Below are 23,382 nucleotides of genomic sequence, written 5' to 3'. Positions count from 1 at the left end.
AAACCCCAGAACTAGACCCACAAACGTATGGCCAACTCATCTTTGACAAAGCAGGAAAGAACATCCAATGGAAAAAAGACAGCCTCTTTAACAAATGGTGCTGGGAGAACTGGACAGCAACATGCAGAAGGTTGAAACTAGACCACTTTCTCACACCATTCACAAAAATAAACTCAAAATGGATAAAGGACCTAAATGTGAGACAGGAAACCATCAAAACCTTAGAGGAGAAAGCAGGAAAAGACCTCTCTGACCTCAGCCGTAGCAATCTCTTACTCGACACATCCCCAAAGGCAAGGGAATTAAAAGCAAAAGTGAATTACTGGGACCTTATGAAGATAAAAAGCTTCTGCACAGCAAAGGAAACAACCAACAAAACTAAAAGGCAACCAACGGAATGGGAAAAGATATTCGCAAATGACATATCGGACAAAGGGCTAGTATCCAAAATCTATAAAGAGCTCACCAAACTCCACACCCGAAAAACAAATAACCCAGTGAAGAAATGGGCAGAAAACATGAATAGACACTTCTCTAAAGAAGACATCCGGATGGCCAACAGGCACATGAAAAGATGTTCAGCGTCGCTCCTTATCAGGGAAATACAAATCAAAACCACACTCAGGTATCACCTCACGCCAGTCAGAGTGGCCAAAATGAACAAATCAGGAGACTATAGATGCTGGAGAGGATGTGGAGAAACGGGAACCCTCTTGCACTGTTGGTGGGAATGCAAACTGGTGCAGCCGCTCTGGAAAGCAGTGTGGAGGTTCCTCAGAAAATTAAAAATAGACCTACCCTATGACCCAGCAATAGCACTGCTAGGAATTTATCCAAGGGATACAGGAGCACTGGTGCATAGGGCCACTTGTACCCCAATGTTCATAGCAGCACTCTCAACAATAGCCAAATTATGGAAAGAGCCTAAATGTCCATTAACTGATGAATGGATAAAGAAATTGTGGTTTATATACACAATGGAATATTACGTGGCAATGAGAAAAAATGAAATATGGCCTTTTGTAGCAACGTGGATGGAACTGGAGAGTGTGATGCTAAGTGAAATAAGCCATACAGAGAAAGACAGATACCATATGGTTTCACTCTTACGTGGGTCCTGAGAAACTTAACAGGAACCCATGGGGGAGGGGAAGGAAAAAAAAAAAAGAGGTTAGAATGTGAGAGAGCCAAAGCATAAGAGACTGTTAAAAACTGAGAACAAACTGAGGGTTGATGGGGGGTGGGAGGGAGGGGAGGGTGGGTGATGGGTATTGAGGAGGGCACCTTTTGGGATGAGCACTGGGTGTTGTATGGAAAGCAATTTGTCAATAAATTTCAGAAAAAAAAAAAAAAGAAAACCTACATTTGGATTTTAAACTAGTTCTGCCAGTTCTACCTGTGTGACATGAAGGAAGCTACATGACCTCCTGAGTGTCACTTTTCTGCTTGCTGCAAATGAAGATATGGAGCTTTGGTATTCAGTTCTTGGCAACCCATTTTTAGAACAACATCTAGAGACTCGATTGAATCAGAGGAGAATGATGAAGGGTCTGGTAATCATGTCAGATGGGAAATGGGTATAGAAACTGGAGGAGTGTCACCTAGAAAAGAACTATTAATTCAATCCCTCCCTTAAGATATATGAACAACTCTAATTTACAGAAGAGGAAATAGATTGATTTTGTGCATCTTTTGAGGGCAAATGGGAAACAATGGATAATAATGATAAGGATCTAGATTGTAAGGATTCCTTTTTAAATAATTAAATTTATTAGAAAATACTATTTGAGAGCCTTGATTATTTTTCTGGGTTCAAATTCAGGGAAATTATAATATACTAACTCTCTAGATATCTTCAAGAAGACTGATTTTTTTCTCTTAAATTCTATTTTATATTTCCTTCAAGAATCTCTTCATAAAATTATTTTTGTTTTTCTTTATTACATAAACTGTGTTCATCAATGATAACTTAGAAAACACATAAAGCAAAAGGAAATAAAAATTACCAGTAATCTCATTGCCATTGAGAGATCACTATAAATGTTTTGGTGTATATCTTCCCAGTGTCTTGTTTGTTTGTTTTGTAGCCATGTTTACCCTTATGCACACATCCAACAAAATTGAGGTTATGTACTAATCTAACTACAATTATCCTTTTTTTTCCCATTTAATACATATTTATTTGTAAATAAATTATTTCTACAACATTTTTTGGTATTCGTATTCAACCTTGACAACAATATTTATTTTCTCTTTCAAAATAGTATTTATAATAGAATATTTGCAAAATATGGATGACTTCAAAAAGAAAATTAAAACTACCTATTATCCCAATACTCAGAGGACTGTTAACATTTTGTTGGACATTCTGGTGTCTTTTCTTCTGTACATAACTTTTCCTAAAAAAATGTATATTGGTGTTTCTCACCAACATGCTTTTTACTAACAATACGTTATGAATATTCCCCGATGTCACTACATTTTCTGCAAAAATATGATTTTTAATAATATCAAATTATTCTACCATCTGGACCAAACCATAATGCCCTCAAATGATCCCTACAATTGGATATGCAAGTTTCCCCTAATGGTTCATCACTATAAACAACACTATATTCAGCGTATATAATATTGTTTTTAATGGCTGTGTGGTATTCCATTGTGTCGCTCTGTCATCTTTTATTAAATAAATCCTTTATTTTTTTAATGTTTCAGTTCTCAATATTTTGCTTAAATAAGCAATCCTGTCACTATTAGAACAAATCTTTACTCCTACCAGTATTTTTTTTATTATTCTTGACATATTTGGTGAGGAGTTGTTTCAAGTTCAGCAGCTGGTGATGTACTTAACATTTTGTTGGATGCTCTGGGGGCATATTGAAGAAACATGAGACATGGCCCCAATCCTTCAAGTGTTAAAATTTAGTTGCAAATATGACTAATACATGCAAAATAGTAATGAATAATTTATTGTAGTATATTATTAAATGCTAAGTTGTGTGGTTCTGATTAAGTGCTTCGATGTGTATTTCAGGGGGTAGGAGGGTAGTGAGGCCCAGGATAGTCAGGCAGGACTTCAAGGATGAAATGCAGTTTGATCTGAGCTTTGAGGAGTGGGTTGAGTGAATAGTCAAAGAGAATGTGGGCCATTCTAGAGGAAAGGAACATGAAGCACAAAAGCTCAGAAATGTATATATTTGATATATTCACAGTACCATGAGAAGGCTATTTAAGTTTAACATCTTTTTATTGCCACTGCTGAGCAATCAGTTTTGAATAACAACTTCTGAAAAATCTGAGCAATATTTATTTTAATATGTTTTTTTCCAGTTTATTGAGATATAACTGACAATAACATTGTATTAAAGTGTACAACGTAATTATTTGATATATGTATGTATTGTGAAATGATTACCATAATAAGTTTAGTTAAAATCCATCACTTCACATGGAAGTGTGATTTTTTTATTTGCTTTTAATATTTACTTTTCTATCCCTTCAGACATGGAAACATCTTAATTAAATATTCCTAATTTGTGAAAATTGCTTATGTTTTCTACACACTTTGCCTGATGATTTTTTTTGTACTACTGTGTGGTTTTTCAGTCATCTGCATATAATATTGTATTCTATTTAATTCATTTCCAGCCAAAAAAAAATGCTTTAGATAATCTGAATCAATGTTATTCTATTTATTATGTTGGGACTGGGATCCTCTTAAATAATATTTCAAAAATGATCTTCACTGTTAGGCTTGTTGATGCCACTGAGGTTGGGAGAAAACAAATTTATAGTAAGTTGTCTTTGAAAGAACTAATGCTAACTCAGGCCCCATATGCTTGGCTTTTGTGATGTTCATTTGTTCAGTCATGTTATACAGTGGTGTTTTCACAAGAAAGAACAAAAGAAGAGAAGTAATCTCTTTTATGTAATTTTTAAAACTCACAAGTAATTGGCCTTAAAAATGTTTGTAATTATATCCATATTATAATATTAAAGCAAAGCACATTTATTTTATTGCCTTCATAGGGAATGAGAATTAAAGGACCTATACATCAGAATCACTTAGGATGTTCTTCAAACTTCACATTCCTGGGCCCTACTCTTGGCAGTATAGAGGGAGGTGAGGGAATCTGCATTTTAACATACTTGTAGGGAATTCTAAACATTGAAGTTTGAGAACTATTGCTTTGAGACCAAATACTGTCTCAAATCTCTCCTCCACAGGCTGTGCTGCAGTAACATGCAGCAAGACTCGACAGATATCATTGGGCATCTTTCCTCAAACTGAATTTCCTAGGACCTGTTTTGTTTTTAGGAAATTACATAATAAGTTGAGCTTTTTTTTTTCCTTAATAAAACTTACTTAAAAGTTAAAAAAAAAAGCAAAACTAAACAAAACAAAACTATAGATCCTTTGTCAAGTTTTTTGTTTTTTTGTTTTTTCCTAACTTGGCATTATTGGCTTTTATCCAACAGTACTCTCTTCATTATAAGTGTTTGGACTTAGTACCACTTTACTCAGATGAATTGCCTATAGGTCTCCATTCATGAGACCATCATTCCTTAAGTTTTAGAAAGTTAAAAAGTGAGGGCCAGAAATAGTAAAATTCACACCTTTCCATTGTTCCTAAGGTTGGTATAAGATGACTTATATGACTTAAGTCATTGATGATTTTATCCACTGCCTATGTCAGTGCCTAGTGACATATTGCAAGTAATTGTTACTTAATAATAATCCCAACAACCCTGAAAATAAGTTTTATTCCTACCTTGTACAATGATAAAAATACTAAATGCCTAGCATTTATTGAGTATAGTTATCTCATTTAATTTATATGGAAACTTACTTCTCTACGCTCCATTTTCCTTTTCTCCCCCTTTCCGTACCAGTTATTACTGTAACTTTTGCCTCATATTTTTTCCTCTACTTCTTAAAGCTTGCTGGGCTTCTTTGTGAAAAAGGAGAGAGATATAGGAGCAATTACAATTGCCACGCTTCTGATGAGAATCACAAAGACTAGCTCCTTTACATAGTTTTTTGTTGGGCAAGAGAAAACCCACGCTCAGACAGATAAGGTGAATGTAAGGTTACTGATGGGTGATGGCTAAATAATAGTTGTTTCCAACACTCAGTTCTGATTTAGAGAGATATAAAAACATTTTCTTCCTGTAAACTTTTAGGTGTTTATTATTTTCAGTCTCAGATTTGCATTTTTTCCTTGCAGATGAATCTGACCCTCTTACCAGTTAGCTAACTTCTCTGTACTGTGAAGTAATTCTTGTGCAAATATTTCTGTAACAAACTCAGCCTTTTTAAAAACAACCAACCAAACAAAAAAACCATAAAAGTAAACCACTTTTAAATGTGTGTGACTATGTGCTAAAATACAAGTGGTGAAGATAAGGAATAGAATGAGGCTTTTGTAACTTTGACAGTTGTGTAGCTAGGAAAAAAAAAAAGATTCTGCTCAAACCCTACTGCACAAAAATATTCCGGTTGGCTAACTTTGTGGCACTGATTTAGATGTTTTATATGTTTTCTGTTGAATAATTAATATTGGATATTGAAGCTAATTTCTCTTTTGGTTCTAAATTCAAGGATAATGTTATTGTGATGTACATATTTTTAGGCTGTGGGAAGAGCATTTAACAAAAGTGCCAATGGAAAGAAAAACTTTGTCCAGCTTAATATTTAATAATTATTGAATCCAAACTATTTTAAATGAAAGGTGTAAGAATAAGTAAAGTGTCCATATTTAAAATGAAGTTTTTGAACCACTTGGATTGGTTTCTAATAAAAAAAAAAACAGTTTGAATCTGCAATTTCAGGGTAGTTCTTTTGATAATTGCTTCTTTCATGTTTAGTATTTTTAAAGCAGAGACGGCTTAATATTTGTTCATCTAAGCCTCATATGCTGTCATTCTGAGTTTGGGATTTTTCTCCAACGATATGCAGAGAAACAAATGTTCTAATGGTTTTATTTTATTTTGTTTTTCTAGGAGTCAGAGAATAATAAGTTATGTTCCCTATATTCCTTCCGAAATACCTCTACCTCACCACATAAGCCTGACGAAGGGAGTCGGGACCGCGAGATAATGACCAGTGTTACTTTTGGAACCCCAGAACGCCGCAAAGGAAGCCTTGCCGATGTGGTGGACACACTGAAACAGAAGAAGCTTGAGGAAATGACTCGGACTGAACAAGAGGGTATGTGTGGACTTAACTGTTGGGCTTTATTCTTTTAAAGATTCCAGGCCTTTTAAAAAATGAGTGGGATTTCAAGGGCCAAAGCAGTGCGTAATTGGCACTAGCTAGGAAAAAGTTATTCAGAGGTTACCATGGTGATGGCAGATTGTGATCCATTGAAAGTATTAAGCAGATAGCTCCATTTTTCTAAACTTTGTGCATTTTATTTGGTTCTTATGATAACAAATTAAGGTTTTAAACTAACTGCAAGCCTTACCCTTGAAAAAGATGTAGTATGGGAACTTTTGCAGCTGCAACTTAATTTTTCATTGCTCTCCTTCACTTCCTTTTAATGGATAGTGTTTTATTATGAAAAGACCAACTGTTTAAAAAGAAAAAACAAACAAAAAACTAATTTATTTCTCATTTTTATAAATATTACAAATTTATAAATATTATTCTTTCACCTTCAAATGTTGTAGAATTGAGAATTGAGGTTTCTAATATTGTGAAAGCTAAATGCTCAAGGGAGAAGTGCTGTGACACATGACATCTGTTGCAGCATCCCACATCTCATCTACCTTCTCCACTCTCTCAAGAGTCCACTTAGGTTCATGTAGGTCCTAAAAAACAAATGAAAAAAGACCCTATCATAATATTGTTAAATTGAATAAATCAAGCCTAAGTGACTGCTATACTCATGTGTGTCCTTTCATTCTTTATGTATAGATTTTAGACTTTGAAATGTAGGGCAGTTAATTGGTTCTGTATTTATTGCTAACATCATAAGTTAAATTTAGACTTCTGTGACACTATCAAGAAATGGGGATATAAGGGAATTTTTCATATAACTTAATTTTATTCCTCTAACGGCTTAAAAGTTTAAAAGTTTCAAATCAATTTTTGTGGATGTGTCCATCACATCAACACAAAAGGAGTTTCTAAAATGTATTACACGCTTACCTAATTTACCAACCAGATTATATGGCACAAATATAAATGCTTTTTGATGACTCAGGATCATGATGCAATAGACTATGGACTCCAATCTAACAATTACGTGACCCTGCATTAATTCTTCAGTCTCCCTGAGCCACAAAATGTAAAATTTGGGATGGTACTAATACTTGACTTGGAAACTCAAAAATTTTGAGAATTAACTATAATAATGAATATAGAAGTCTCTTATGAACAGTAAACTACATAAACTTGGGGTATTGTGATGATTGTCATATTATAAATGTCAATTATTTTATCATGCTATAATGTAATGATGCCCCTAGAGATCATTGAGATAATTAGGACTGTTTGGCCTTATGGTTATTGCTCTGTAATTATGAAACTTTGGAATGCTTGTGTCTGCTTGATATAGATATTTTTTTTGGTGCATGCGTGTGTGTGTGTGTGTCTGTGTGTGTGTGTGTGTGTGTGTGTGTGTGTGTGTTGGTTTCTCCTTTTTCAATAACAGGTTTCAGGCTGTTACTTTTTGCTTTGTTGTGAAAAATTTCTAATTTATTTCATTTTTCATTTGTAAATTATGAAAATATATGATCATGACCGCTGGACCATGTGTAAAATATACATATATATATCTGGGTGAGTTGCTTAGAGATTCTGGGTAATATACATGATTTTTAGTGCATGGGCTTCTCCCTGCTCAGACACTTTATTTTCCCCTACTTGGCTATGTTCTAGAATGATTGAGGCTGTCAGATCAATAATGTCTGATTGAGATTGCTAGATTATTTTTAATTATGATTTCCAAAAAGATGGTTTTAGTTCCATAAGAAAGAGGGTTTCAAGATACTTTAGAGAACTCTTTAATGTAAAAATAAAGAAATTGATTTGTGATGATTTTTTTTGGTGTGGACTCCAGGAGAATTTAAAATAATTTTTATCTTGCAAGTCATGGTTAGTTTTCCGTTCTTCCTCCTTATTACTGTGTGTCGAAGGTTTGATACAAGAGAGGCATTTGCAAGATGAGACCTCTCATTTAAGAGTACTTTATCACTCACTATATTCCTACTATCAAAGAATATTTTTATGTGCTTTACTGAAATTTGTTTTCAGTATATAAACTATATACACTTTAGGCATCAGAAAACCAGGCATTTTTTAGTGTGTATTAATGTGTATATTAAATATAAATATGAAGTGATAAAAGTAGTTTCTTCAAACTTACACATTCTACAAATCTGGAAGGAATGCTGAATATAATGTATGAAAGAAACAAAGCTCAAAAGGTTTTGACAAACTGAAAATGTGAACTTAAAACTGACCCATCAAGATAAAATTTAATAGATCTTCTTGTCAAGTCCAGAGAGTATGACCAAAACTCCTAGCTGCACAAATAATTACTGAAGGAAATTCGAGTAGCAGACATAGGAATTTTTTAAAAAGCTTATGAGGTTTAGGTGGCAGAAAGTGCACTGGGGTCCACATGATGAATATTGCCCAAAATTTGCCAATGCTGCCTCAGTCAGCATTGCTAGAATTACAGTATGTAGCATTCAAGAAGTGGTAGTCCCATTGAACTCCCTGCTCAATAGAATGCATCTGAATTATTGTGTCGGGTTGAGAATTACCACACTTTAAGAGGGACTGGAAAGCATTGGGATATTCTCAGAGGAGAACAGGTGACATGATAACAGACATACAATTATATAATAAGAGGGATGTTTGAAGGAACTAGTATTATTAATCCCAGAGAAAATAGATCAAGGATGACAGGATGGTTGTCTTTAAAAATTAAAGTCATGTGGAGGAAGAATTGGGTTCATTCTATGTAGCTCCATAGCGATAGAATGAAGATCAGTGACAAGAAGTTGCAAGGAACCAGATTATCATTTATAACAAGATTAATTGTCTAACAGTTGTACCTGTCCATATATGGAAGATAATAAATTGCCCTCGGAGGCTTGTGGCAATCTTAATTGCCATTTTAATAGGGGACAGGAGATTGGTCTTTTCCTAATGCCAAGGCTCTATGAATTTTTATGAAAAACAATATGCTTATACAATATTTTATAGTTCATCATATGTATGTATTTATAGTTCTAATCAAGAACTACATAGTATCATGATTACTTTTATGTAAGTTTTCTTTTTATTTTACAAGGTGCTGTATTAGAACTGAGGAATTCTTATCTGTTTACTTTCTTTTTTTTTTTTTCGCCTTGGATTCCTTTGGTAGTCTGGTGAAGCCTACAGGTTATTTTTTAGTTTAAATAGATAAAGTAAAATACATGGGATTACAAAGAAAATGAATTATATTAAAATATTAAATAATTTTATAATTTTGTGATATGGTAGAAAGTGCTACTTTACTAATGTATTAAACAACGAGATCTAACGGATGGACTCAAAATATCAAAATTTTAAAATAGTGATAAACATAAAAGACATTTTGATATATCGTTAACAAGTTCAGTGCGATCTAAAAATACATTATAATTCTATCAGTTACAGTATCACTACCAATATTTTATGGCTTGCTGCCTGCATCCACAATTTGAGGAAGTGCAAATTTTCAATTAGAGGTTAGTGAAAAAGAATTTTTTCCAACCAGGTTCACCATCCAAGTTCCCTGAATTCTGTAGAAATGAGAAAAGAGGAAGGGGTGCATATGGGAGAGTTATTAGGAGATAGAATTGTTAGGAGTTGACATTTAAATGAGGAGACCAAGGGAGAGGAATGGTTCAAATGTTGCTCAGGGTTTTTAAAACTTTGTGTGAATAGGAGGGTGTTAATACAATTAATAGAAAAAAAAATAGAGGAACATGTTTTGGAGATGGGAGCCATGAAGATTTCTATTTTTTGAGTTTGTTTCCTAATTTAATGACCTGCTTGGAGCAGTAGTACAGAATAGTATAACAGAATTTCTGATTCTATGACAGCTGTATTTCAGGTCTAAGGAGGTGTAATAGCTCCAACATTTGCCTGGCTTTGACCCTTTAAAGCCCCATGTCCCTCTCCGTATGTGGGACAGCTCTTACCCCACGGGACATAGCAGAGCTTTCAAAAGAGCTTACTCACCTCTCTCTCACCTCTATTTCCTGGTTTGAAGGCCATACCTCATGAATGACAAGCCTGTGTGATTGACATAATAAATGACTTTTCCTGAGTCATTCTTGTCCTGGAGAATGTTTTGACTCTATCAGGCTAAAAGCCTTCCCCCTCACTTCCCCTCCTATACCGGAACTGATCTATTAAAAGTTCATTTATTATGGTCTATTTTAAAACAATATCTACATGATAAAACAAAACTCTTCACATAGCATTAGGAAAGTTATTCTCTTACAGGCAGATCCTTTCATCAGCCAAATAATTGTCCAGTGTTTTATCTGCCATCCCTCAAGAAATGCCTTCTTCAGAGCAATGATTTGACTGGATTGCTGAAACAGTGATGAACAAAGGTGTTCTGTCTGAAGTGCCTCTTCTGAAAGTGAGATTTGTGGGAAAATAGACAAGGTTTCTGTTTTTTTGTAAATGTAACCTTGATTTTTTGGTCATAGGTACGTAGGAAGATAGATGATAGATAGGTAGATAGATAGATAGATAGATAGATAGATAGATAGATACATGGATAGATGGATAGAATGAATACAGAATCTACCTTTTAAAATACTGTTGATATTGGTGGGTAGAGTATGCAGAAAGATTTTGATTATAGGTTGAGGTTAAAATGCTTCCAAGATAAAAATCCTTCAGCTGTGATTAAATGATGAATTTTAGTTATCCTTGTATCACCCATCGTGTTGCCAATGTTGCTGGGCTCTAACATAAGCGACAGTTGTCAGAAAATGAATACTTTAAAAAGGACTTCTATATCTAAATACATATATTTAATCAGAGAGTCCTTTGGCTTCTGAAAATAAGTTGTCTAATGAGAATTTCATTTGAGCAGCTGCGACTGAGGAGGTCAACAGGCATTGCCTAGGAGAATATGGCCCAGCTGGTTAAATCTGGTTGTTGTCGTGATTTAAATGGTCAAGTGCTGCTTGTAATCCAGGACCGTCTGTTTGTAAAGGGAAGAGTGAGTGCTTCAGCATAATGTACAGCTGTTTTAATCTCTCTTTAATAATAGTGCTTCAGCCACTATCATGTCTTGTGTATCATACTACTAAGTATATGATCCTAGGCTGGGTAAACCGGTTTGGGTCAGGTTCTGGAGGCATGTGAGCTTGGAGAGAAAGGGATACACAATGGTATAAACCTTAACTCTCTGACAAAATAAAATCTTCTTTCCAACTTTTTGGCTCTTTTAAAAGACGTATTCTTTAGGTAATAATTATTGTGATCAAAAAGGAGTGATATAGTGTGTAGCTAGATAGAAACATTTGAATGAGTGAACTCTCTTTGATAGAGGCCGTAAACTTAATGGAAAGTATGCAGGATCGGTACAGTTGCATAGAATATGCTTTGGACAGAAATTAGAGTATTTGTCCAGTGCAATTGTGTGCCACAAGCTATCATGATGGAGAAAGTATGTGGTTTCATTTGACTGTGTATGTGGAGAAAGGGCAGGAGCATTTGAGCTTTGGATTCCTGGTGGGATAGGCTTTCCAATGGATTATGCAGCTGTTACCCTGCACAAGAATGAACACGTGTTTATGTGTATATCTGACAGATTATTATCATTATTCACATCTCTAAACAATAATTTGGATTTTTACATATATTTTTACTGAATTATATTTAGTTAGGATATATGTTGGTATGTATTGCTTATCTGATTGCTGTTGCTGTACTAAAGAGGGAATGTGGTGTAGTTTCAGCAATGGGGAAACTCAGTTTTGAAAATCATGTTTCTGAGTGAGCTAGATCTGTGTTTGACCATAAATTCTATTATTTAGAGGGACTGTAGAGTCTACTGATTGAGAATGTGGGCTCTGGAGCTAGACTGCCTATGTTTGAAATTCAGCTCAGCATTTACCAGGGGGATGACATAGGGCACCTAACTCTCTGTGCCTCACTTTTCTCAATCAGAAATTGGACATAATTATAGTGCTGTCATAGGATCAGGATTTAGTTAATTCAACTAAAGCATTTAGAGCATTACCAGCATATAGTAAGTGTTCAATAAATGTAACCAACGTTACTTTCTAGCTGTATGACCTTGAACAAATGACTTAGTCCTTTTGTGCTTCAGTTCCCTCATCTGTAAAACTAGATGAATGGTACCTACTTTGCAGGGTTGTGTGAGGATTTCACACATTAAATAGATAAAACACATAGCTTCTATAATTGTAATTATTACTACTGTTGCTATTGTTATTATTGAAGAAACATTTTTGAGGGAAATATTACAGGAATCTCTCTCTCTCTCTCTTTTTTTTTTTTTTTTTTGCCACAGACAGAATCATAGGAAATGTCCCATGGTGTTAGGGGATTTAGCATTTGGCAGCAATGATGTTCCTGTTTTCTGGAAGAGCAATTCAGTTTAACTCTCCTTTCAGGCTTTTTGGAAAGGCTGATAGTAAAATTTCCCCACTGGAAGCCAATCTTCCCTGCTGAGAAATATGCGGAATATGATGTTGTCAGTGAGAGAGGTTGGTAGAGCCTTGGATGAGGTTTTCAGATAGTACCCAGTTAAGAGCAATGTGTTTTTGTTAGAGAAAAAAAAATCTATTAAAAGCTCATGCTAAAAAAAAAGTTTAACTTTCATACCATGCTAGAGCATCAAAAGAATTTTTTAAGGCAAAATTTATGGATGTTAGGTTTGCCACTGTTGTGATTGAAGGGTTATATTGGTGAAGCATTTAGAATTCGAGATCCAGACCCTTCTTTATATTTCTCATTCATGGAAGTAATAGGAAAGGCTTTGGATTTTGCATAAGAAACGCATTAAGTTTTCATTACAAATGCCACCAGAATTATTATTTCAAATAAGTTGGAAATTTCAAGTCATTTCAATGCTGAAGTTCCCCAACACCACTCATAATCTAAGTGAAGAAGCAATCAGGTATTCAGAGCAATGCTGATGCAACTTCATTTCATTTTTTCTTCTTTTTAAAACACTGCATCTTTCCTTCTTATGATATTTGTGTCCTCGCTCCTGTTTTAAAGAGTTTGTAGCATATTCATAGCAAATGCAATCTAGTACAGATAGTTTGAATAAACATACTTTCTGAAAGTATTTTCCAATTAGGGATTACAATGTGCTAGAACTACTTGTGTTTGAATTATGAAAATCATTATGTTTGGTTTGTTTTTGTGTTAAGTATATTTGCTTTCTAATACTCTGGAAACTGGACATCCTCTCATATAACTTTATAAAGGATATAATCAGGCTGAATCCGGTGAGCCCCAGGCGTTCTGGACAAATCTTGGTTATTTTAATTTGCTCTTGTTTTACAACTCCCATTTACAGTGTTGGCAACATACTAGTTGGTTGAATCTTTTTCTTAACTTCATTTTGTGTGCCTGTACCTTGAAAAGATACTTCACATTTGTTGGTTCATTTCTGTTTCTGCAGATTTAAACGTTTTTTTCTTAAAGCTCTTTCTCGAAGAATGTTAAGAACAGATACAGGCAATTGCTTTTGACTTTTTCTCCTATTTACCTGGGAAGCAAGAAGGTGCTCTCCTGTATTTTGTTGTTTAGAAAAAGGATGCAGCTTTCTGATGGTTTATTAAATAAGCCATATTCTTACATGGTTTTTGAACCTGTAGAGTTTGAATGATCATTGTCATTTCACATTTCTTTCATTGAAAATTAATTAGATTGACTTATTCAGGATTTATTTTGGGATTCTTAAAAGTAATAGGAGGGGTGGTTTTTAGATTCAAATTCTTTTACTTTTATAATATGTATATAAAATGCAAAGAAAAATGAATATAAAAGGAAATGGTAAATTTAAACATGTATTTATTATGTGATATGTGATACATAGTATAGGACATACAAAAAAAATGCCTGTGAATTCATCATCCAACTTAATATAAATTAGTAACACTACTGAATCTACGTGTTTTGTTCACCTGTCCAATCTCTGTTTTCTACCTAGATGTAACTATTGTCAGAACTTTGTGTTTATCATTTCCCCTTTTGTTTTAAAACAGTTTTATGTGTCCCAAAATATTGTTGTTTAGCTTTGTTTTAGGACTTTGTAAAAATGGTACTATACCATAACCTTCTATGTCTTGTTTTTTATACTCATAATTATATTTTAAGCTCAATGTTGCTGTATACAGCTCACACAATTTTGCTGTGTCTGGTTCATTTTCATTTTCATATAATATTCCATGTGTTGTTCCCTAGAATGATAGTCAGGAGTATAGTCTCCTGTCTACTGTCTCTGGACATTTGGATGCTATCATTTTCTGCTAGTACAAACAATGATGCTGTGAACATTCTTGCACCTGTCTTCTGCTGCACATGTGCATGAGTTATTCCCAGGAGTGGAGTTGCTGTTGACCAGTTTTTGTATTCTTTTTCCATTCTGTTGGAAAACATTAAAGAAAGAAGTTGGGGCTACAGTGTGTGTGTGTGTGTGTGTGTGTGTGTGTGTGTGTGTGTGTATTATAATCCTTGAAAGCTTTAACTTAACTGCCTATACCTTTTGGTTCCACCTTCCTCAAAATGTCTAGTACAGGTTTCTTTTTATCATTGCGCTTTTCAGAAGTTCACAAGAGCCTTTGATGGACCCTTCACTGCAATTTTCCTTTTTCTTTTGTTGTATCTTAATAGAATATCTTCAACATTTCTTTCAACTGTGAGCACAAGTGTATTGTCATTCTCTCACTAAACTATGATTACTAGATTTGTTAGGGAACACTGTTTTCCCATTTTTGACTCCTTATTGACGTTTCCAGCTTGGTGTGGTATTTGAATTAAAGAAATTCCTGATCTGTAACCATCTCAGCTTGACAATCACTTTTTTTCTTCAATGCCTACTTTAAATTCAAGATTTGACTAGAAAATCTGTTGATTATTGCCACTATTCTATCTAGCCATTAATGTTGAAATAGTTTTCTAGCCAGTTGACTTATTACCTGGAAGTCTTTACCTTTTCCTTAGAATACTTAATTTGAGAATCCATTGATGTACTGGCCTGGGTTTGGTACATGTTCTTGTCCTGACTCTGGTAACTTACTAGGGTAGTACCTAATAATTAATTAATTAGTTAATTGATTGATCTTAGCAAACATTTCTTAATTCAGAAATTATGGACATTAGTCTATCATTAAAAGCCAAATTCTAAAATTCTGTGGTGCTTTGATTTTCTTTTAGAAGTTGTGTCTCAATTTCAGCACTATCAGTGATTTTCTTTTTCAAACTATTTTCAGGCTAAAAGTCATCCAGATCAATCTTGTGACTCATTTTTCTTTTATTATGCTTGAAATTGCCCTTTTTTATTCCCAGTCTATTTTTTCTGATGTGATAATCTTCATGAATATAGCAATAAAAAGTACCATCCAATTTTGGTGTGTGAAGAGTCACTGTCCAATGAAGTACTTACAGACAAAACCATGGATAATTGGCTCAGAAAGTGCCGTATATGGTTTGAGAGATTGGCAAACAGAAGGTAGTATTGGTAGGATACCATGATCCAGAAGAAGGTAAAGGTAAATAATTCTGCCTTTGGTCTGGGCCTTCAAGGGAATTTATAGCCATAATTATTAACCATATAAGGCTATGGTTTAATGCTGAATAACTGTGACACCTAGACCTATCATAGCTTTCTTAATTTATGTTTTGAGGGTTTAAGTATAACTCAGGAGCCATCACTGAGAGACCAGACAACTTCCACAGTGAAGTCATAATATACAGACCATTCACTAGCATTGGGAGTGCAGAAGTTAGAGGCCTGTGGGCATCCCTAATTGCTTTCAGATAATGAATTGAAAATGTGTAAATACAAATAAATGGTTAGATAAAAATTGAAGGTATAATGAAACTATGAAAAATAACTATGAAAATGTGACAAAGTATTGAATTATTTGCAACAAAAACCATGCGGCAGCAACAACAGCAGCAGAATCACTATGCTAATGTATGACTTGTGAATGAAGGTGCCCTAGAGTTAATGGGCATTCTTTAGAGTAGCTAACAAACTGTGTACACTGGGGTACATTCCACTCCAGAATGCAGCTGTAATTTGTTTAATTGGAACTTTTTAGCAGACGCATCAGAAATACCTCTTACCTTTAATTTTTTGCTTGTGTCATAGATGGGAGAGATGGAGAATTTAAAAATTATTGCATAAGCAACATGTTATTTTGGAGCTATCTCTATTTGTTTTCAGGTAGAAGAAAGAGACTGGGGGAAATTGCATCATGTACCTAATGTACAAAGTCCAAAAAATTATCCTTTGATATTTTTGATAGTGTTTGATTTTACCACCTATAGTGATTCAGTGTCATTTTGGAATACAGAGGACAGCAATAAGTTAATGTTGTTTGTTTATACATATTATTGACTCAAATCTCATGTGTACAAAAGGCTTATGTATTAATTTTATTTTTTCATTATTTTTATTTAACCTTTAAACCCCCATTCTGACTAATAGCAGAAAGTCTGATCTCAGTTCCAAGTAAACTTCCAGTTACGTTAGAATTTAACTTCAGTTGGTTAGAATTATGCCCCCTTTACTTCTTCATGATAGTCAGAGGGTTTAGGCATTTTACTAGCATTGGAGCATTGGTATCAGGTCAATGGTCATTAATCTCTATTATGCTTAGAATAAAATTCATTGCTTAAGATCCAAAACAGTGTACTCTGGCTTTCAAGGCTCATTTTATGTTATTTTACCTTTTTCTTAGGCCATTCCAGCTATATTGGTCTGGTCTGTTTGTTTGTTTGTTTGTTTTTCCCTCAAGCATGTCTTAGTCCCTTTGTACTTGATTTTCCATGTATCTAGAATGATTTTCCTTGAGATCCATGTATGTTGCCTCCTTCTTGTCATTCAGATCTCAGCTTAATTACCATTTCTTCAGGGAAGCCTTACTTAACCTTTAAATCTTAAATAGACCCCCGTTACTCTTTACTATATTGCTCTGTTCAATTTTCACCTTAGCATTTTTCACTACCTAATATCCTCTTGTTTATTTGTCTTCCTTATTGTCTCTCTCACTCTGCTAAAGGGGGAAAGTCAGTGACAGCAGAGACCCTCTCTGATTTGTCCACTGCTGTACTCCCAGTGCCTGATAGTGACCGGAACACAAGATCCTTATTAAATGTTGGTTGATTGAATAAATGAGTGAAGGTTGTTAAATGATCTGAAGTCATGACTCTTGTTCTTACCTCGCTTTTCTTGTGTCTTCTTTCTTTCTACACTCAGGCCTCTCTTAACCATACCTTTGTCTTTTATAATATTACAAGTCAATATAGGAAATCAAAGGAATTTCCCTTTTTGTGGCCTTTTTCTTCCCTATATTGGTGCACATTTACTATTTAAAAGTCAGCTGCCAATGGGAATGTAATTCCAGATGTGATTCCATTTTCTGTTATCCACTAGATTAGACATACATTTCCTAACTATTCTGAAACTACAACCTTTAAGTTCTCATCTCACGATAACTGTAGGCAGGACTAGAACCCTTTCCATGAAGTTACACAAGTGAATACATAATTATTTCAAACTGTGATGAAAACTGAGAGTCACTGTCTTTCACTCTGGCTATTCCACTCTTTACTTGCTGTCAGTAATAGCTTCAGAGGTCAGGGGTATTCTTGGTACCCAATGGGGACTAGCTTTGATTATTTTTTTTCTAGCTTAAAATTCTTTTTCTAACAGTAATATATATTATCTCCCACATCTGCTGTGCTTTTCCTTTTGCTTTGATGTGACGATAACATGGACATTCCTTAGTCACATTAGAGCCACTACCAATCATTAGAATTTGATTCATGGGGGTCCGTTTGTAATCTTTCTCTACTGAACATTTTGATTAAGAAACTTGAAGATGTAACAATCTCATGACAAGCTTTCTTATCTAGCAAGTCAGCCCTGTGTTGAAGCTGAATTAGTTATTTTGTCCAGCATACTTCATGCTCAGCCATTATCCCTCCTACCCAGAATAACCTTCCATCTCTCCTCTGCTTATCTAAATTTGCCATCTGATATACTAAACCAGATCACATCTAGTCTTCTGCTAACTACTTTAGCCCTCATAACTTTCTACTTCTCTAAGATCTATGGAACCAAAAAGAAATCAAACTCATGGAAATTGCAAGTAGAAAAGTGGTTTCAGGTTCTAGGGGGTGGGAGAAATAGAGAGAGATTGGTAAAAGTACACAAACTTTCAGTTATAAGATGAATGTTTTGAAGATATAACGTATAACATGGTGGCTATCTTTAATAACACTGTATTGTATAATTGAAATTTGCTTAAATTAGTAAATCTTAGCAGAGTAGAACGTAAATGTTCTTATGCCTCTCCCTGCCAAAATAGTAAATAGGTGAGATGATGAATGGGGGAATCCTTCCAAATATATACATATATCAAATCATCATGTTGTGTACTTTAGATATCTTACAATTGTATTTGTCAATTATGCCTCAATAAAGCTGGAAAAAACTGAATATCACTCCATTTATCAATAAATTATACCTTTAATTATATTGCTTGCTGTTTTTCAGAATGAGATATTTATTGCAATCATTATAGGTTAACATGTAGTTGTAAGAAGTAATACCAAGAGATCCAGTGTACACTTGGCCTCTTTTCCCCCAGTGGTAACATTTTGTAAAACTATCATACAATGTCACATCCAAGTTATTGCCATTGATACAGTCCACTGATTTCACTCCTATTCCTCCAGTTTTAATTCTACTCAGTTGTGTTTGGATGTGTGTATATTAAATTCTACACAATTTTATCACCTGTAAATTACATATATAGGTTCACGTATCTACCACCACAATCAAGATAATTGAGTAGCTCCAACACCACAAGGATTCCTTCTGTTCCTTTTTTATAACCACATGCACCCATCTTCCACTCTTTACACTTCTCACCCTCTATCCCAATTCCCTGGCAACCACTAGTATGTTCTTCAGTTCTAACTTTTGTCATTTCAAAGATGTTATATAAATGAAATCACACAATATGTGCGTTTTTGCAATTAGCTTTTTTAAAGTTCAGAATAATTCCCTGGAGATTCACCCATGTTGTTGCATATATCAATAGTTCATAATATTTTTTATTGCTGAACAGTATCCAATGATATGTATCATGTGTATCTATCACAGTTTGTTTAACCAGTCACCAGTTGAAAGGCATAAGTTCACAGTTCAGTTTTCGGCTATTACAAATAAAGTTGCTGCAACATAAAGTTGTATGAACATAAGTTTTCAATTCTCTGGAATTCATGCCCAGGAGTACAGTTGCTGGGTTGTATGGTAATTGGTGTTTCGTTCTATAAGAAACTGCTGGTTATTTCAGAATAGCTTTACCATTTTACATTTACACCAGCGATGATCTAGTTTACATTCCCACCAGTGATCTAGTTTCTCTGCATCTTTGCCAGAATTTGGTTTTGTTATGTTTACTTTGGCCCTCCTGATAGTGTGTAGTAATATCTCAATGTGGCTTTGTGTTGTGTTTCTCTTATGGCTAATGATGTTGAACATCATTTTATGTGCTTGTTCACCATCTGTTTATCCTCTTTGGTGAAATGTCTATTCATGTCTTTTTGTAAATTTTTTAATTGCATAGTTTTTTTACCGTTGAGTTAGGAGAGCTCTTTATTACTATAGATACTAGTCCTGTGTTGGATATGTGGTTTGCAAATATTTTCTCCCAGTCTGTAGTTTGCCTTTTCATCCTTTTTACATAGGCTTTCACAGAACATAAGTTGACACATTTGAGGAGGTACAGTTGAGCAATTTTTCATTTTATGGATCATGGTGTCAAGTCTAATAACACTTGGCCTACCCCTATATTCTAAACATTTTTCTAAAATACTTATAGTTTAACATTTTACTTTTAAGCCTATAATCTATTTAGAGTCAAGTTTTGTATTAGGTGTGAGATTTAGGTCACATTTTCTATTTTCTTTTTTTTTTTTTTTAATTTCAGAGAGAGAGAGAGAGAGAGGCAGAAAGAGGGAGAGAAAGAATCTTAAGCAGACTCCTTGCCCACTACAGAGCCCAATGTGGAGCTTGATCCCATGACCATGAGATCACAACCTGAGCTGAAATCAAGAATTGGACACTTAACCAACTGAGCCACTCAGGTGCCCTTAAGGTCACATTTTTAGATAAGGTGTGAAGTTTAGGTTTCATTTTGAGTGAGCGAGGTCATAAGATACAAGATCGATACATAAAAATCAATCACAATTTTATATATTAGCAATGGACATGTGAAAACTGAAGTTAAAAACACAATACTATTTAGAGTTGTTCCAAATAAAATGAAGAGTTTAGGTATATACCTAAGGTATGTGCAGGATCTGATAAATGACAAAATGCTGACAAAAGAAATCAAAGAAAACCTAAATAAATGGCAACACATACAATGTCATGGGTTGGAAGACTCAACATGGTAAAGATGTCAGTTCTTCCCCAAATAATGTATATATTTAATGAAATTTCTATCAAAATTCCAGTAAGACTTTCATGTGCATAGACAAGCTTATTCCAAAATTTATATAGAAAGGGCAGGTCCTTGAATAACTGAGATAATCTTGACAAAGAAGAATAAGATGTGGGGAATCACTCTACCCAATATCAAGGCCTAAAGTATAGTTACAACAATCAAAACAATGTGGTTTGGGCAGAAAAGTAGACACATTGGTCAATGGAACATAATACAGAACACACACAACTGCAATAATGTGCTCAATTGATTCATGACAAAGATGAAAGTGTTATTTTCTGTTTATCAATTTTGTCTCACTTGAAGATTTTAATTTCCTTGAGGACACAGACCATATCTTTGAGTCTATCTTCACAATGCCTAGTATAGTTCTTAGTATATAATATACGTATAATATTTAAAAATCCGTTGATTTATAAAAGGTTTCAGAAAGATGAATACTACTGTGATTCAAGGGAGATAAATAGATTCAATTTTTAGGAGGTGCCTCTTTATTTAAACTAAACATACATATACACATTTAAATACATACATATATATGCTCATTATTTCCATAAGCATTTATTAAGCTCTTTCATCTGGTAGTATAGTGGGCCTCAGGTGGGGAGAGGTAAAAGTGGACAAAGAGGAGGAGGAAGAGAACATGAATGCAGAGATGAATAAATACTGTTTTTTTTTTTAGTAACTCATAGCGAGGAAACATACACACATAGAGTACTTATATTAGAATAAGTGCTATAGTAGAAGTTGTTATAAAATGCTGTGGGAGTACAAAAGAGGATTGTCATTTTATCTAGGCGATCTAGGAAGGGTTTTATATACATTTGAGGTGGATTTTGATGAATTGTAAGGTATTCATAGTGGCCAAGAGATATAATAGAATCCCAGATAGAAAGAATAGCATTGTATAAAGTTTCAATGTATGAATAAACCCATGAGTTTGGTGAATTCAGAGGTTCAGTGTGGCTGCGCAGGAGATATGACTGAAAAAACAGATTGAAGCCATTCTAAAGAGTTTGAATTTTATCTTTTGGGTAGTAGGGAGCATCTGAGAAGTTTAAGTAAGAGGACACATAATATAATTGGACACATTTCTTATAAAAGAAACTTGTGGCATTTTGACTATCAGTTGGAAAGAGGCAAGGCCAAATGAAGGAATATTTGCTACTAGGCCATTTTAATGGACTACATATGTACTAATAAGAGTCTAAACAATTAAGGCAGTCGCAGGGGATAGAGCTGAGGAATCAGCTTTTAGGTATATATTTGAAGTTGCTTATCAGATGTAGGGTATGAGGTTGGGGAGAAAGACAAAGAAGATTGAAGTAACTTAGCAGAGAGATTAGGTGATGAGGCTATTAAGATGGTGAATATAGATAGATGAGAAAGTTTAGGGAGAAGGTTTGGGTTTAGACATACTGAGTCTGAACATTCTGTGAAAGTAGATACATCAAGTAGGCAGATATAAGACTGACTACCCTGGAAATTAGGAGACAGGAGTACCCTTTAGCTGCCCTGCCTTTTTAAAGTGAAGAATAATTAACATTCACTCTTATATTAGTTTCAGGTATACAATATAATGATTCAACAATTCTATACATTACTCAGTGCTCATCAAGATAAGTGTATTCTTAATCTCCTTAATCTATTTTATCCTTCCTTCTACCACCTCCCCTCTTGCAACCACCAGTTTATTCTTTGTATTTAAGAGTTGTGGGTTTTTTTTAATCTCTTTTTTCTTTTTGTTTGTTTATTGCTTAAATCCCACATCTGAGTGAAATAATGTGGCATTTTTCTTTCTCTGCCTTAATTCACTTAGCATTATACTCTAGGTTCCTCCATTGTTACAAATGGCAAGATCTTATTCTTTTTTGTGGCTGAGTAATATTCCATTATATATATATATGTATGTGGAATAATTATATGTGTATATAAAATAATTATATATATGTATATATATCACTTCTTTATCCGTTATTCTATGAATGGACATTTGGATAACTTTCATATTTTTGCCATTGTAAATGATGCTGCAGTAAATATAAGGGTACACATATCTTTTTGAATTACTATTTTTGTATTCTTTGGGTAATACCCAGCAGTGGAATTACTGGATCAAATAGTAATTCTAGTTTTAATTTTTTGAGGAACCTCCATACTGTTTCTCACAGTGGCTGCACCAACTACTTTCCCACCAATGGTGAATGAAGATCCCTTTTTCTCCACATCCTCACCAACACTTGTTATTTCTTATTATTTTTTATTTTAACCATTCTGACAGGTGTAAGGTGATATCTCATTGTAGTTTTGGTTTCATTTCTCTTGTTGTTAGTGATATTGAGCATCATTTCATGTGTCTATTGGCCACCTACGTGTCCTCTTTGGAAAAATGTCTGTTCAGGTCCTTTGCCCATTTTTTAATTGGATTAATTGGGTTTTTTTGGTGTTGAGTTCTATAAGTTCTTTATATATTTTAGATATTAACCCCTTAGTGGGTATATCACTTGCAAACATCTCCCATTTAGTAGGTTGCCTTTCTGTTTTGTTGATGGTTTCCTTTGCTGTGCAAAATCTTTTTTATTTTGGTATAGTCCCAATAGTTTAATTTTGCTTTTGTTTCCCTTGTTTGAGGAGGCATATCTAGAA

General features: G+C 34.3%; 1 protein-coding gene across 15 annotated transcripts in view; it reads left to right on the top strand.

Moving 5' to 3' along the window:
• Positions 1 to 23,382, top strand: part of SOX6 (SRY-box transcription factor 6) — a 619,212-nt gene that overhangs the window by 275,983 nt on the left and 319,847 nt on the right. For all 15 annotated transcript variants that reach the window (XM_043580746.1, XM_043580741.1, XM_043580744.1 and 12 more), the window contains one exon: positions 6,004 to 6,211. In XM_043580746.1, coding sequence (XP_043436681.1) covers positions 6,004 to 6,211 — 208 coding nt within the window. The remainder of the gene's footprint in view (positions 1 to 6,003; positions 6,212 to 23,382) is intronic.

This window comes from Prionailurus bengalensis, chromosome D1 (assembly GCF_016509475.1).
Source record: "Prionailurus bengalensis isolate Pbe53 chromosome D1, Fcat_Pben_1.1_paternal_pri, whole genome shotgun sequence".
Classification (NCBI taxonomy): domain Eukaryota; kingdom Metazoa; phylum Chordata; class Mammalia; order Carnivora; family Felidae; genus Prionailurus; species Prionailurus bengalensis.
This window is presented reverse-complemented; position numbering and strand designations above follow the sequence as displayed.